The 13,935-nt window shown below is 50.4% G+C and overlaps 2 protein-coding genes and 1 long non-coding RNA gene across 11 annotated transcripts in view; 2 read left to right on the forward strand and 1 right to left on the reverse strand.

Annotated features, from left to right (window-relative positions):
- On the forward strand, positions 1-11,655 carry LOC105102407 (dehydrogenase/reductase SDR family member 4). Of its 4 annotated transcripts, XM_010995752.3 has the most exons (8): positions 12-311; positions 2,053-2,230; positions 6,358-6,459; positions 8,492-8,562; positions 8,657-8,708; positions 9,003-9,137; positions 9,571-9,626; positions 11,128-11,655. In XM_010995752.3, the coding sequence occupies exons 1-8, from the start codon at positions 181-183 to the stop codon at positions 11,240-11,242; spliced, it is 840 nt and encodes a 279-aa protein (XP_010994054.1). In that variant the 5' UTR covers positions 12-180; the 3' UTR covers positions 11,243-11,655. The 4 variants fall into 4 exon arrangements, with proteins under 4 accessions (XP_064341914.1, XP_031309325.1, XP_031309322.1 ...); XM_031453462.2 differs by lacking the exon at positions 9,003-9,137 and having other exon boundaries at positions 8-311; XM_031453465.2 differs by lacking the exons at positions 8,492-8,562; positions 9,003-9,137 and having other exon boundaries at positions 2-311; positions 11,128-11,266.
- Positions 1,405-12,967, reverse strand: LOC116153489 (uncharacterized). Its single transcript, XR_004137254.2, has 3 exons — positions 12,781-12,967; positions 11,086-12,561; positions 1,405-4,381 (listed from the first exon to the last, which is right to left on the reverse strand). It is a non-coding gene; the product is annotated as an uncharacterized LOC116153489 (long non-coding RNA).
- CARMIL3 (capping protein regulator and myosin 1 linker 3) overlaps positions 12,485-13,935 on the forward strand; it is a 16,726-nt gene continuing 15,275 nt past the window's right edge. For 3 of the 6 annotated variants that reach the window (XM_031453455.2, XM_031453457.2, XM_031453456.2), the window contains exon 1: positions 12,486-12,568. In XM_031453455.2, coding sequence (XP_031309315.2) covers positions 12,529-12,568 — 40 coding nt within the window. In that variant the 5' untranslated portion in view covers positions 12,486-12,528. Of the gene's footprint in view, positions 12,569-13,935 lie in introns of all 6 variants that reach the window. The other 3 variants (XM_031453459.2, XM_031453460.2, XM_031453458.2) reach the window with 2 other exon arrangements.

Below are 13,935 nucleotides of genomic sequence, written 5' to 3' on the forward strand. Positions count from 1 at the left end.
CGGAAGGGAGAGGAGGGGGGAACAGGGAGCCGAGCAACGAGCCGAGCCGGGAGGGGAGCGGGCAGCTGCGAGGGGACCGCGCAGCGGGGCGGGGTGGCGGCACGCCCCTCGCCCTGCCCCTTGCCCTACTCTGCTGACGCCACCCCTGCGCGCTGGAGAACCCTGAACCCGGCCGGCGCCATGCAGAAGACGGGGCTGGTGCTGAGTGCTTGTGCCCGGACGTGGAAATCGGTGCAGATGGCCAGCTCCGGGGTGGCGCGCCGGAACCCGCTTGAGAATAAGGTGGCCCTAGTCACGGCCTCCACTGATGGGTGAGTGCCCAGGCCGGTGTCTCTGAGGCCCCCGCTGTCTGCAAACAATTACTAACCCCTTGTCCTTGGTCTCCTCTGCCCCGTCCTCAGGCCTCACACGTGGCCAGAATCCTGCCCAAAAAGAAAGGAACCACGTGGTCGGCCTGCAGCCCCTCAGAATCCCCTGAGCCTGGCTCCTCCATTGCCAGCGCTTTTGTCCCTGCTGCCTCTGGCTCAACCGCGCCACTTGGGTGTTGCCCCCGCCCATCCAATCTCCCAGGGTTCTGGGCTGCCCCAATCAGCCGGCCCTATCTAGGGTCTGGGTAAACCAGACCAGAAATCCAAGACAGTCAGATTTTAAAAATCCCATCCACTGCCTCCTCTGACTGTGGAAATATTCCAGACACCCCATTTTAGCACCCGCCCCCACAAGTCTTGCAGAACTGCACCCCTTACCTAGAGGGGACACAAGACCCATGTGTCCAGGTTTTGGGTTAATTTAGTACCTTTTAGCCTCCCTTACCCAGCCTGTTTCTCGCTGTCTCTGGGGTCTACCCTGTGTCTCATTCCCACAGAACTTTGCTAGGTGCCAGCTCTTCACAAATCTAAAATATAAATGGAAGGGCAATGCTAATGGCTAACAAGTGCAAAATGTGTAAGTCTTTCTCCCAGGGGATTATGTAAAAAATCTACATTTGTAACTGGAGACCCACAGTTTCACATGTACCCCCAAAATGTAACTAACAATAGAATACTGAAATGATGTAGACTAGTAAGGAAGCTATTTGGGGGTATGAGCTTTTCCAAGTGAGACCCTCGAATCATGGAAGTAGCCTCTGCTACACCCCTATTTCATCTCTCTCCTCTTGGTCCCCACAGTGTATGGGGCCTGTGACCCATGGTGACACCTGTGGAAGGTGATGTCACTGCCTGGGAATTTACCCTGAGGACCAAAACCATAAGAAAAATAAGTAAACAAGTACCAAAAATGTGCTAACCACGTCTGTCTGTGTGGTAATGGCTGTGCCATCAATCCTGTCTAACACATGGAGGTCCTGTTGCTGAAAGATTGGCCCCCACCCCTGACAAGCCGAAATGAAACTCAGAGACAGGGTCTTAGGGCATAGAAGAAAGGAGATAGCTTTATTACTTTGCCGGGCAAAAGGGGACTCACAGCAGGCTAGTGCCTTCAAAACTGTGAACCCATCTTGGGGATGGGGCGGGGTGATTATATAGCCATAGCTCAAACAATAAATCATCTATAACAATCAACAGAATCATTTTCTTCTCGAGTGGTGTCATGGTGTCTCCAGGTGACCAATTCTGTAGATGCTAGTGGTTGTCGCTCTTTTGATCTCTTTATCTTATAAGCACCCAATGCATGGTCTTCTTGGTAATTCAGGCTATTTTGTGAGGTTACAGTCCCGTGAATTTCTCCCTGGAGAATGACTCAGAGACCAAGCATGATTACTACTTTCGATTACTGGCATAAAGCAGAAACAGTAAAATTAATAACTTTATTTTAACAATGGGCCTGGAGCTGTGAGTAGCAACCGGTCAGTCAGGTTAGTTGACCGTTTTAAGGACAAGCATAAGAATAAGCAATCTGTTAGCCTAAGTATGGCCATCTTATTAATTCTCTTTCAGTCCTACAGAAAGAGAGAGAGCTGAAATTCAAAGCCCGGGCAGTCTGACTCAGGAGCTCATGCTCACCCTCTCTTCCTATTCTGGACTTGACATTCCTCTCTCTCTCTGCCCACAGGATCGGCTTGGCCATCGCCCAGCGTCTGGCCCAGGACGGGGCCCGCGTGGTGCTCAGCAGCCGGAAGCAGGAGAACGTGGACCGGGCGGTGGCAGCACTGCAGGGGGAGGGGCTGAGCGTGACGGGCACCGTGTGCCACGTGGGGAAGGCTGAGGACCGAGAGCGGCTGGTGGCCACGGTGAGCAGCAAGGATATGGGCGCAGAGCCAGGAGGTGGCAGAAGGAAGCCAGCCTGAGCTGGCTTTCCTGGACAACAGGAGTGTAAGCCAAGCCAGCACTGTTAACTAAAACATAACAGTGCATTCTGCATACCCACACCAGTCCACTAGCATATTCTTATTGTGTGTCTTTGTGTTCTGCTTTCAAGAATCATCCCATATCAGTCAGAGAATCAAAAACCACTATAATACTTCAACCCTGCATCATCCTTTGGAGCACCACACCCCAAAGAAAAAAAACTGGTCCTAGTTCTCCAGTAATTTCCAATCTAAATACAGTCGCAAAATAGGTATTCCCACTTGTGAGCTAATAAACCATCAATCCCTTATTCTTCAGTTTATAAAGTCAAGTCCCTGGGAACAGACACGAGGTAGTCCACCATGATTCAACCACCTGCTGTGTGCCATTAACTTTGTTCCAAGCCTTACTCGGGTTATCTCTAAACCTGACAACAGCCCAAGCAAGGCAAGGACTATTCTCCCTGAATAGAGAGACTGGTTCAGAAAGCTGGTGCAACCGCCCACTGTCCCACAGCTAGTAAGAGAAGAGCTGTGAGCCAACCCAGACTTGCCAAGCTGCCTACAGACTACCGGCCATTTCCCCGTTAGCATTTCCCCATCAGGTCAGGCCTTGGGTGCCCACGAGGACTTTAGTCTCAAAGAAAGTGTCTAAGCCAGTGTCAGAGTTGGTACTTGGCACCAGCCTTCCAGCTGCACAAGAAAATATGAACATCTGGCAAAGGAGGCTGCTCTCCCTAGGCTCAGGGCACACACTTTATGTCTTGGAGTGGGAGGGAGAAGCTAGCCAAGAATGAGAAGTAAAAGATTGTGCTAACAGAATGGAAAGTGGCGGAAATAATTGGAGTAATCGTCTTAGACAAGGAGGATGTGAAATGATGGTAGACAGTGGTATAGACGACAGCATAAGGTTATTCCATTTGTAGGGAACCATTTGGCAGAGGCTCAAATGTGCACTGGCTCCAAGAAAGTCACCTTGCCTGGCACAGGCTGCTGCACAGTGCCTGAGACTGAGACCTTGATCCTCAGAATGAAGAGAGCCATCTGGGATCCTGGGCCGACTAATAAGCTACATGGAAATGTGTGTAGCTACTTAATGTCAAAATCCTGCCAGAAAAATGACCTCTGGTCCCTCACCAGTTCCACTTCACCCATCCTGCAGCCGTGGCCCAGAAGTGGGGTCTGAGCTAGACCTTGAGGAGTAGGTGGGACTGGGCAGATGGCATAGGGCCGGGATTCCGGATGACCCTGCAAAATGAGCAGACAGCCAAGGAGGGACAGAAGGGGAGAGGAGAGCGCTGTGAAGCCACAGCAGAGAGTGCAGGTGCCGGAGCGCTGGTGGGAAATGTGCCAGGTAGGACGGATGGGGGACAGGGGCCTCCGTGGCCTCCCAAAGGAGTTTAGACACGTTCTTGGAGGAAATAAGGAACCATGTGAGGTTTTGAGCGAGATGAAAATGGTTATTAGAGAAAGATAATCTAGCACTGGTAGGAAGGTTGTATTGGACTAAAGATTCCAAGCCAAAGACATCAGCGAGGAAGCTGATGCTGTCACTTAGGTCTAGAGCAGTGGTTGTAGGACCAGAACAGATAGGCCCAAGAGACATTTAGTGGGAACCAACCAAGATTTTTTTTTCCCTAACCTGATGTCAGGAAATGGGAAGTATAGCAATGAATCAAAAATGACCCTCAGGTAGTTTGAATGACCAGTGTCAGTGGTGAATGATAGGATACTTGTTAGCAGTTTGAGATGTGTTCTGCCTCTTGCCAGCTGTTACCCTGTGATGAGGAAAGCTGCTGCCCTGAGGATGGTTACTCCCCAGTGGCCTCCTAATCTGCACTTCGAAGCTTGTCAAAGGCATCGTGAGCTGAAACCAGATTAGCCGCTGCTCTACTGGATTCTTCTTTTTCTTAAAAATAGACCTGTCAGAACACAGAGCAAGCAACTCTTAACTATTTTAGGGTAGCAATCACGCAATCTAGAGCAAGACTTAGAAGACACCTGGATGGTCAGAGTACCCTTGCCATTAATCTTCCATGGTTCTCTGTCTGTTCAGTCCAAAGCCAGTCTTCTCTCCTCTCCACGCTCTTAGGCCTAGAAAGAGAAGGGAACGGCAGCAGTGGAAAAGGGCTCCAGGTGGTTTGGCTGCGGTCCACCATCTTCCCACCCCCCAAAGACACGCACGAGCCCAGCACACTTCGCTTTCTAATGCATTCTGCACTTTCCGCATCAGAATTCCATGAGACTTAGAGCCAAGGCAGGTGTCGGGGGCTTTGTGCTGGGACACTAAAATTTAGAGAGTGCAAGACAGTATTGATACAGGTTTTAAGAGATTATGTGATTTTAAATTTTCTTAAATTTACATGTTGATAGCCCAGGCATTCCCTCAGTAGTGTGGAAGCAACTGAGCTTAGCACCTAGTTAGCAAGAATAATTAGTTAAAAAACGGGAGCTAGCAGATGGTACACATTGTTAATAACACCCCTCCGTGTGCCAAATCGCGAAGCACAAAGTTGATGGAGGGCCCATTTACTGTTGCTTGCCCAAGGCATCAAAATTGCCAGTTCTGGGCAAATGTGAAGTCTGGTTTCAGGGTGGAGTGTATTGTTGGCAGGTTCTGTTTGGCTACTCATTACTCCAGCACATGCCTTCACCACCTACTTACAATGTATTAAGGAGGTGAGATGTTGCCTTTCTTAGTTTTCCCAGCTTAATCTCAGTTTCTGCCTTGAATCTTCCATACCTCCAGCCCCCCCCCCCCCAAGAAAAGCAAGTGGAGGAGGGGAGAAAATGACATCCTCAATGAGTGTGGAGCTGCTTTAAGTCTCCTCCATCATGGCTCTCCTGGGTAGTCAGTTTCATAGTGTTGCAGGAAAATGGGACACAAGAGGATGGCAAGTCCCTGGGACACTCCCCATCAAGTGAGCATCCTTGGCTTTGCACATTAAAGAATCTAAAAGCAAGCCAGAGTGAAGTGAAAGCAAGTGTATTTAGAGAGATATTCCATAGACAGAACATGGTCTGTCTCACTCATAAGGGAGAGTGGCCACAAGGTATGCGGGTGATTAGCTTTTATGGTCTGGGTGATTTCATATGCTAATGAAGGAAAGGATTATTCCAGCTATGTTGGGGAAAGGGAGAGGATTTCCAGGAACTGGGCCCCGCCTACTTTTTGGCCTTTTTCCGTCAGCCTGGGTGCTGTCATGGCACCTGTAGGTGTGCCATGAGCCTCAAGGTCTACTGGAAGTGGAATCTTCCACCATCTTGGTTCTTAACAGTTAACCTATCCTCAGTTGCTGCGTCATTCTTTTAATGGTTGTGTCCTGCCCCATCCCTCCTGTCTCAATAGTTGCCCTGACTCTCTCTTGAGGACTCTTATATTAGCTCTGGGTTGGAAAGTAAGTTCTGCCACCACTAACTAGCCTTGTGCCCTGGGCAAATCACTTCACTTCTCCCGAATACTGAATGACCAGGCCTCCTGTTCTTAGTCGGCGCTAATGGATCATTACTGGGCCATATGACCTTGAGAAATTAACTTCCCTGGACCTCAGTTTTGTCACCTTCATAATGACTTTGGGGTAGATGATCTCAAAGGCCCCTCCCAGTAGCAATTTCCTATGGGTCTATTTAAACTCATTTCTCCATTCAGGTACATGTGGACAGGCTGAGTTTGAGATAATGGTAACTCATTCAAGGAGAACTTGACAGTAAGCATTTGGAGAAATGGGGCCGGGACTCAGTGTGAAAATAGGAAGGGTCTAGAAATGGATTTTGAGGTGAGACCTGAAGCCATGAGAATAAAGGTACTCCCAAAAGGGAAAGTCTAAAAAGTCAAGGGTCAGCGACAGCCTTAGAAAAAGCAGGGGCAGAAAGAAAAGACTGCAAAAGAAATTAGATGACTTTAAATGTTTTAGCAGCAGAACTTCGGGTACCTTTGGAGAAAAAATGTTTTAAGGAAAAGAGGTCATTTTGACAACTGTTCCTAAGAAGGAGTTCGTTATCGACATTGATAAATGCACACCCCCTCTTTCTGGCCATGCAGCCCTAATTCAGACCTTACTCCTCTCTAGGCTGTGAAACTTCATGGGGGCGTGGACATCCTTATCTCCAATGCAGCCGTCAACCCTGTCTTTGGAAACATAATGGATGTCACCGAGGAGGTGTGGGACAAGGTGAGAGGGGATGGAAGTATCAGGGGGCAGGCCTCAGAAGACAGCACACACCCAGTCTGCTTTTAGAATGCATTTGTCAAGTACAGTGTAAATGTGAGGAATCTTTGCAATTTGCCACACACCTGGAGTGCACCTGGTAAAGGGGGAATCAGGGGAGGGCTGGCTTCCTCTGTCCCTGCCCTTCTCTTTCATTTCTGCTTCTCCTCAGTTCTGTCTTCTTCATTTTCTCCTTGTTTCTTTGCCTCCCTCCCCCAGCTCTCTTCCTGCAGCGGGCTTATCCAGGCTCTTCCTGATTTATTTCCAGCAGACATGGCAGCTAATATGCCCATACCTAAGACACTCAGACTTATACACCATCCCTCCTCTTTTCAGCTGCCAAAAAAGAATGATCTTTCATTAGTTGGAAAACTTTAATAACTGCTAGTTAAGTGAAATATCAGTTCTGGTGAAATGTGCTAAGTTGCCACTTTATAATATACAGCCTTTGAAAAAGACCTGCTCTCTTTTCTTTGTAACTCTTATGTCAAGAAAATCTGACATCCAGGTGTTCAGGGGCCAGAATACTGGTTTTTGTGTGAGCGTGTATAATTACTTTATATTTATAATATATTTCACACACCTACATTCTTTAATTATAAGGTCTTAATTAAAATATTTGTCTTTTTTACTAAGGTTAATATTCCTACATGATTTGGAAATGCTTAATTTTTTATGATCTCCCATAGTTTTGCTTTTTTACCCTGATGTCATCAATAATTTCTCGACGCTAAAGTTTAAAGATACTAAAATATTCTAGTTCGTTTATCAGTGTTTCACAGACAGAGAGACCAAAGTGCCAAAATGCTCTTCAATGAGTCAGTTCCTGATTGATATTCTTTAAAGCAGAGAAACATCTTTCATGAGGAGGTTGAATAGAGACCACGTGAAAATCAGTTATAAACCAAGTCATTTTTCTTTTTACTTGGCTTTTTTTAAAAATATCACAGTCTATCAAATCTAAAGGCAATGGTTGATCCTTGATTGAACCTGGGACTTTTAAAATAAGGACACTTGGGGGACAATTGGGGAAATTATATTATGGACAGTAAAATCTTTATCAATGGTAGGTTCCTTGGGTGTAATGATAGACGGTGGTGTGTAAGAATGTCCTTATTCTTTGGAAATAATGCTAAAATATTTAGGGCTAAAGCATTAGAATGTCTGCAACTCACCTTCAAAGGGGAAGGAAAATCTGCATAGATACATAGGGCAAATGCAACAAAATGTGAACAACTGGTGAATGCAGGTAAAGGCTATCTAGATATTCATTGTCATTCTATTTCCACTTTTCTGTACGAGTGAAATTTTCCAAAATAAGAAGTTGCATGGGAAGTGTAGGAGGGGACTCTCCCAGCAGTACCTAGAGCAATGTAATCAAGGGTCATGCATTTGTTTTAAATTATGGATGTGGGGTTTTGATTGTAGCCTATATCCCAGCTCTCCCAAAAATACTTCCTCTCAATTCCACTTGTCAATAAATGTCCAGCCAGATAGTCCATCCCGGAGGGCCGAGAGCATCTTGCTCCCTGAACTCAAAAGCCAGAAAAGTGCTGGAACAACCCCAAGGGCCTGAGGTCAGGCCATGTTTTTTCTGAGAAACACAGCCCGCTCTGGGGCAGATCCAGGCAGCCAGCCCAGTTCCAGGGTCTCCCTAGTTGGAAGACATGCAGAAAATCCAGCTCAAAATCAAGGCAGCCCTGAGCATTCAGGTCCATTCTGGGCCAAATCATACTTAGCTGGTTAGGAAACAAAAGGAACCAGGCTCCGTTCTCTCTCCCTTGAAACCTAATGTGTCATCTTCTAGCCGAATAAGCTGGGGAAAGCCACCTCTCCCCGGGCCTTGGTTTCTTCACTCGTAAGGTCGGGTAAACCATCTCTAAGACCTCCACTGGCCCTATGAAGAGAAGCCTATGACCCCCACTGCACCTCCCCATCGCCCTGCCTTCTCCAGCTCCCTCCCCTCATGCTGTTCCTGCTCTTCCCTCCATTTCAGGTTCTGGACATTAACGTGAAGGCCACGGCCCTGCTGACAAAGGCAGTGGTGCCAGAGATGGAGAAACGAGGGTACAGAGTGAGAGGGAGCTTGGGTGTAAGGGGCCCCTGTGGGCTGAGGGGAGGGGTCTCCACTGGGAAGAACGTCATTCTGTTCTTTTTCCAGAGGTGGCTCAGTGGTGATCGTGGCCTCCATAGGCGCCTACAGCCCATTTCCTGTAAGAACCTCCTCTGCTACCTTCATCCCTTCCTCTATCTTGTACCTCCCGCCCTTCTGGTCACCCTAAGAAGTTTGTGTCCCCTTTGGGAAATCACACCACCAAGTACCTTCCCCCAAAATAGAGGCCTTGCCTCCACAAACCCTAACCAAGGGAGGTTTCATCACAAGACAGTTTTCTCACTGGGACCCTCCCTTCCAAGAGATACTCTATTATCTGTTGCCCTTTATATCTTGTTAAGAACCAAGAATGAACTGGAGTTGAAAAGACTAACCCATTCTCTCCTTTCCCCAGGGCCTGGGCCCTTACAATGTTAGTAAAACAGCCCTGCTGGGCCTCACCAAGAACCTGGCCAGAGAGCTGGCCCAAAGGAACATTAGGGTGAACTGCCTGGCACCTGGACTCATCAAGACTAGCTTCAGCCAGTTGGTGAGAGAGGGGAGGCCTGCTTCCCGCTGGGACCCTAAGGGGTACCTTCTCAGATGGGGAAGCCCAGCACCTGGGTCCTGAGCTCCCAACCACTTCCGCCCCCCTCCCCAGGCTTTTCCACATCCATGCTGCATACGTGTCCAGACTAGACCCCTACATGACCCTTTCTTGAGGTGCACAGTGAAACTGGGGAATTCAGACTTGACTCAGGCCATTTCATATCTCCTTAAGTGGATGAGACCTGGGGTCACCCAGCAAAATGCATCCTTAGAACCTGAAGAGAATGAAGCAAAAGAGGGCGGTGGACAGAGGCTGGGAGCTGGGAAGGACCAGGGAGTGAAGTGGGCAGCTCTCCATCCTTCCTCCCCATAGAGGGCTGGCAGTTTCCCCCCACACTGTCCCTCACAGGAAGAGATTTCTCTTTTTCCTGCAGTTGTGGATGGGCAAGGAAAGAGAGGAGAGCATAAAAGAAACCATGCAGATCAGAAGGTAAGGCTTCACAGGGGAGGGCTGGGAGGGATAAAGAAAGGGCTGGTCCCTCACAGCTCACAGCTCACCGTCTCTCGGGCCCGCAGACAACACAGGCATGCTTTCCTCTACTTCAAACACACAGACCTCACAAGTTCGCAAACACTGCAGCACTACAGTGAGGGAGCAGGGAGTCTGCTTCCATTGCCAAAACTAAACACAGAGGCATCCAGGGTTAGCAGAGCAGAGCCCTGGGGGAGACCCTGACTCTTCTCTCCACCTGGGTGTCTGCCTCCACCTCTGGGCATCCCAGCCATAAGGGACAAAAACCAAAACCAAAACATGCTTTTTTAGTCCCCTTGAATAAAGAGTCATGTTTCCAACACTCAGGCTAATGATCCTACAATCCAAAGAAATGGAATGAAGAGCTTTACTAAGTCCCCAAACCCCCCTTGCCTAAGAAAACTAGCTTCTTCTCCAAAGGGTGGGCTGAACTGTTCAGGCACCTTTGTCTGGCTCCCTTTCCTCCTCTAAGTTCCCTGCCTTCCTCCAGCTTCTGGCTACTGGGAACTCTCTTGTCTTTAGCTCCTCCACCTTGTCCCCTCAAGGACATATGTCAGCAATGCCTCCTCAGGAAGGGAGACCCCAACAAGGGCTCCCAAAGCCATTCTGATGTCAAGCATGAGCTGCAGGCCTAGTTCACAACTCATTAATAAGTTGGGGAATCCTAGACCCCCAACTAATGATCGATCTCCGTGCTTCTCAGTCTTGGATGCACATTAGAATCAGCTGGAGCGCTTATGAAACCACAGATGCTCAGGCCCCACTCGCAGAGATTCTTTTTCAATTGGTCCAGGGTAGGATCTGGACATCTTTTGGAGGGTATGGGGCAGTGCTGAGGGGAGAAGTGAAGCCTCCGGGATGACTACCGTGTGCAGTTTGGAGGGAGACCCACTAATCCTTCTAGGTTTGAGGTGCCCACTCTACCCACCTCTAAGCATTCCATGGCAGTCAGGTTAAAGTGTTCCCTAACTATGCCATCACTGGTACAAACACTGAGAATTAGCAAATCTCACAAAATGAACCTGACTTTAAGGGACAAAAATAGATTCCTGGAAAAGTTGTCTGTGAATTGAAGCTGTACAAATGGAATCATTTGAAACAAACCATTGACTGTCTCGCAGACTCCCTGACACTTGAATAGTATGCGTACATGTCAAGCAGATTCTTTGGAGAATGAAATAGCTACTCACCAGTTTATCATGTATAACTTTGGATTTTGATGTCCTGAATTCTCTAAAAAACAAAGCATTTCTATATTGTATGAATATAATATGTAGTGTTTTTTGCAAAGTATTTATGTTTATACTAGATTATAAATAACAGCTTATCCTCATGGTAACCCTATTTGATGGGCAGTAGCTTGTACACTAGTCCTGAAAAATCATCTGATACTTTCTGATTAAGCAAATTTCATTACCTGTTTGACTTTTAGTCTCTTCCTTGTTTCCCCTCCTGCCAGGTTAGGCAAGCCGGAAGACTGTGCAGGCATCGTGTCTTTCCTGTGCTCTGAAGACGCCAGCTACATCACTGGGGAGACGGTGGTGGTGGGTGGAGGGACCCCTTCCCGCCTCTGAGAACCTGGAGAGCATCCACCAGGGCAGAGATTGGGCTCCAACTCCTGGGTCCTGTTCCAGTATTCATCAACTGGCCTTTCCCACCTCTGCCTAGCATACTGCTCACCTTACACCATACTCCCCAAAGTCAATTCTGCCTTGTAAAAAGATCCAGTGTTCTCTGTGGTCAAGGTGTGGCCTTATGAGGATTCCCACTGTTGCTGTAGTCTTGGATAAAGGCTTCCCCTGAGAGCACAGGACAGGCCTGCTGTGAGGGCGGAGTCTGCCTTGTCGAAACCAACTAATTTTTTTTTTTTTCTGGGCATCAGGGAATTGAGGGCTATGAGAGAGAAGGAATCAGGAGTAGATGAAACAGGGTTGAAAATTAACAACTTGCTGCAAATGAGGTGCAAATAAAAATGCAAATGATCACATTGCTTTGAATCAGTGTGGTTTTTTTCAGTGTAGGGTGCATAGATGTGGTAGCCCAGCAGAGAGCACTGAGTGGACTGGATCCCTCTAAGATCCCCTGAGATCCTAAGTCTGGATCTTCCTGACCCTCCTCCCTGTCTCCAGGACCTAAGCGTAATGCTCAGGGGTGGAGGTGTTTGCAGAGCTGCCAGCTGGAAGGGGGTGGCAAGGGAATTCCCAGGTGCTACTCTCGGCCTCATACCCGCAGGGATGGTGCCAAGGACGCCGCAGGGATCTCCCAGGCTGGGCAAGCGGGAAAGGAAGGACGAACTCCCCCAGATTCTGCCAGGTCCTCTCCCGGCATTGCCCTTGGCCGCGAGTTCCTTCCTTCGCGGGTCAGTGAGGACAAACTGGACGGTCCCGGGCAAGCAGTGAAAAGGGAGGATCCTTGCAAGGGTGACCCGGCGAGGGGTACCCAGGCCCACAAACAAAAGAAATGGGTTCTGCTCACAGTGCCTGAGGAGTAGGTGACACGGAAAGTGGGGACGCTGCCCCCCACCCGGGAGATGGCCCAGGCTCCAGGAGACACGCACAGGGCGTCGCACGCGGGAGCCGGCGGGAGGGGTGGGCGCGAGCGCGCGCGGGGTCTCACGCGGCTGGGAGGCGCGGCGCGCATGCTCAGTCCGGCACTTCTCCGGGCGGGGCGGGAGACCCGGCGCTCAGAGGCTGGGGGGGAGGAGCGCTCGCGCAGCCGCCCCTGACTGGAGCGGGCTCCGCGGCTGCTGCAGCGCTCAGCGCCCGGGCCCTGCCGGAGCCGGGTCTAGCATGTGCCGCGGCTCCCCGGCGGCGGCGGCGGCGGCGGCTCCTCTGCAGCAACAGCGGCAGCAACGGCCGCCATGGCCAAGTCCAGCGCGGAGCTCACCCGCGAGCTGCAAGGTACGAGGCTGCGGTGGTCTCCGGGACGCCCCGTCCGGGAGCCTCCCAGACCCAGTGCGTTCCTCCGCGCGGTACACCCTAGTCCCGGTGCCTCCCGCCCCTCATGCATCCCGGTTCCAAGGCAGCCCCCTGCCCCTGCATCCCAGCTCAGGGCATCGCTGTCCCCAGAGCATCCTCCGTTGCCCCGCTAGCCTCACCCCGTCAGGATCTACCTGTCCCAGAGCCTCCTGTCCCGATCATCAGTAGCAGGTGCAGTCCCCTTATGCTCCCCGGGGCTGACTCTCAGCGATCCTGGCCCACCCATCGGCGAAGCACCCAGTGTCCCCTCCGGAGAGTCCCCGTTTCCCTGCCGGGCGGGGCCAGGCCCGCCCCGCCGGGTGATGGGAGCTGCCCCAGGTCCTGACGCCTCTGGGCTCAACACCCTCCCTCCTCCGGGCCCCGCCCCGGAACTGGCTCCGGAGTCCGGAGCCCTTCTAGCAGCCAGGCTGTGCCCAGGCCAGTGGGGCAAAGAAGGGAGTCAGGGAAGACGGCCTGGATTGGAGCTAAAAGCAAGAGCAGAGTCTCTGTAGCTTACCTAGCACAGTCCTGTCCTAGCCTGCCCTCTTCTCCCTACCCCACACCCACACCCACACCTCAAGGGCTCTCCTGTTTGCGTGGTTCTCAGACTCAGTCCAAACCAAGGCTCAACTCCCCAGTACTGCCACAACCCTGACCCCCAGAGGCGGGAGCACAGGCTAGCCCACGCAGAGACCAGGACGCTCAAGGATACTCAGAGGCATGCTGCACCGTCGCGATTTCCCACACCATACACACACACATAAGCACAATCATGAGATATGTGTACACATCTTTACAGAAATTGTGTGCACACACACAGGGATATCTGGATGGTTCTGCCAGCAGATGGGTTTGGGACTCCTTTAAACACTAACTCCTTACTACCCCCCCTACCCCCACCCACACCAGGACTGTCTGGCTCTGTGCCCCTTTCACAACTGCAGGCACAGCATACTCATTCACACTTACCCATCCCCACCAATGCCACACACGGGCTCCCTGGCATCTTCTTTCCATGCGTAGTAGAAGGCAGACACTCACACCCGGACCACATAGAACATAGTCAAAGGGACACCCCCGCACACTGACTCACTGTGTATGTGTTGATGGCTGCTGGAGTGCACAGGTTGGAGAAATCCTTCACACTCTCCCACAGTGTCACTCAGCTACTGTCCCCTGATTTAGGGACATCAGGAGCTGGAGTTTTCTCCACACCCCTCTGCTGCTCTAATAGGAAGAGACAAGTCACCCAAGAAGGAAAAGTCTCAGTCCCTGTCCTTCTGTGTCTCTCTCTGATTCTCTCTCCTCCC

This window comes from Camelus dromedarius, chromosome 5, assembly GCF_036321535.1.
Source record: "Camelus dromedarius isolate mCamDro1 chromosome 5, mCamDro1.pat, whole genome shotgun sequence".
Classification (NCBI taxonomy): domain Eukaryota; kingdom Metazoa; phylum Chordata; class Mammalia; order Artiodactyla; family Camelidae; genus Camelus; species Camelus dromedarius.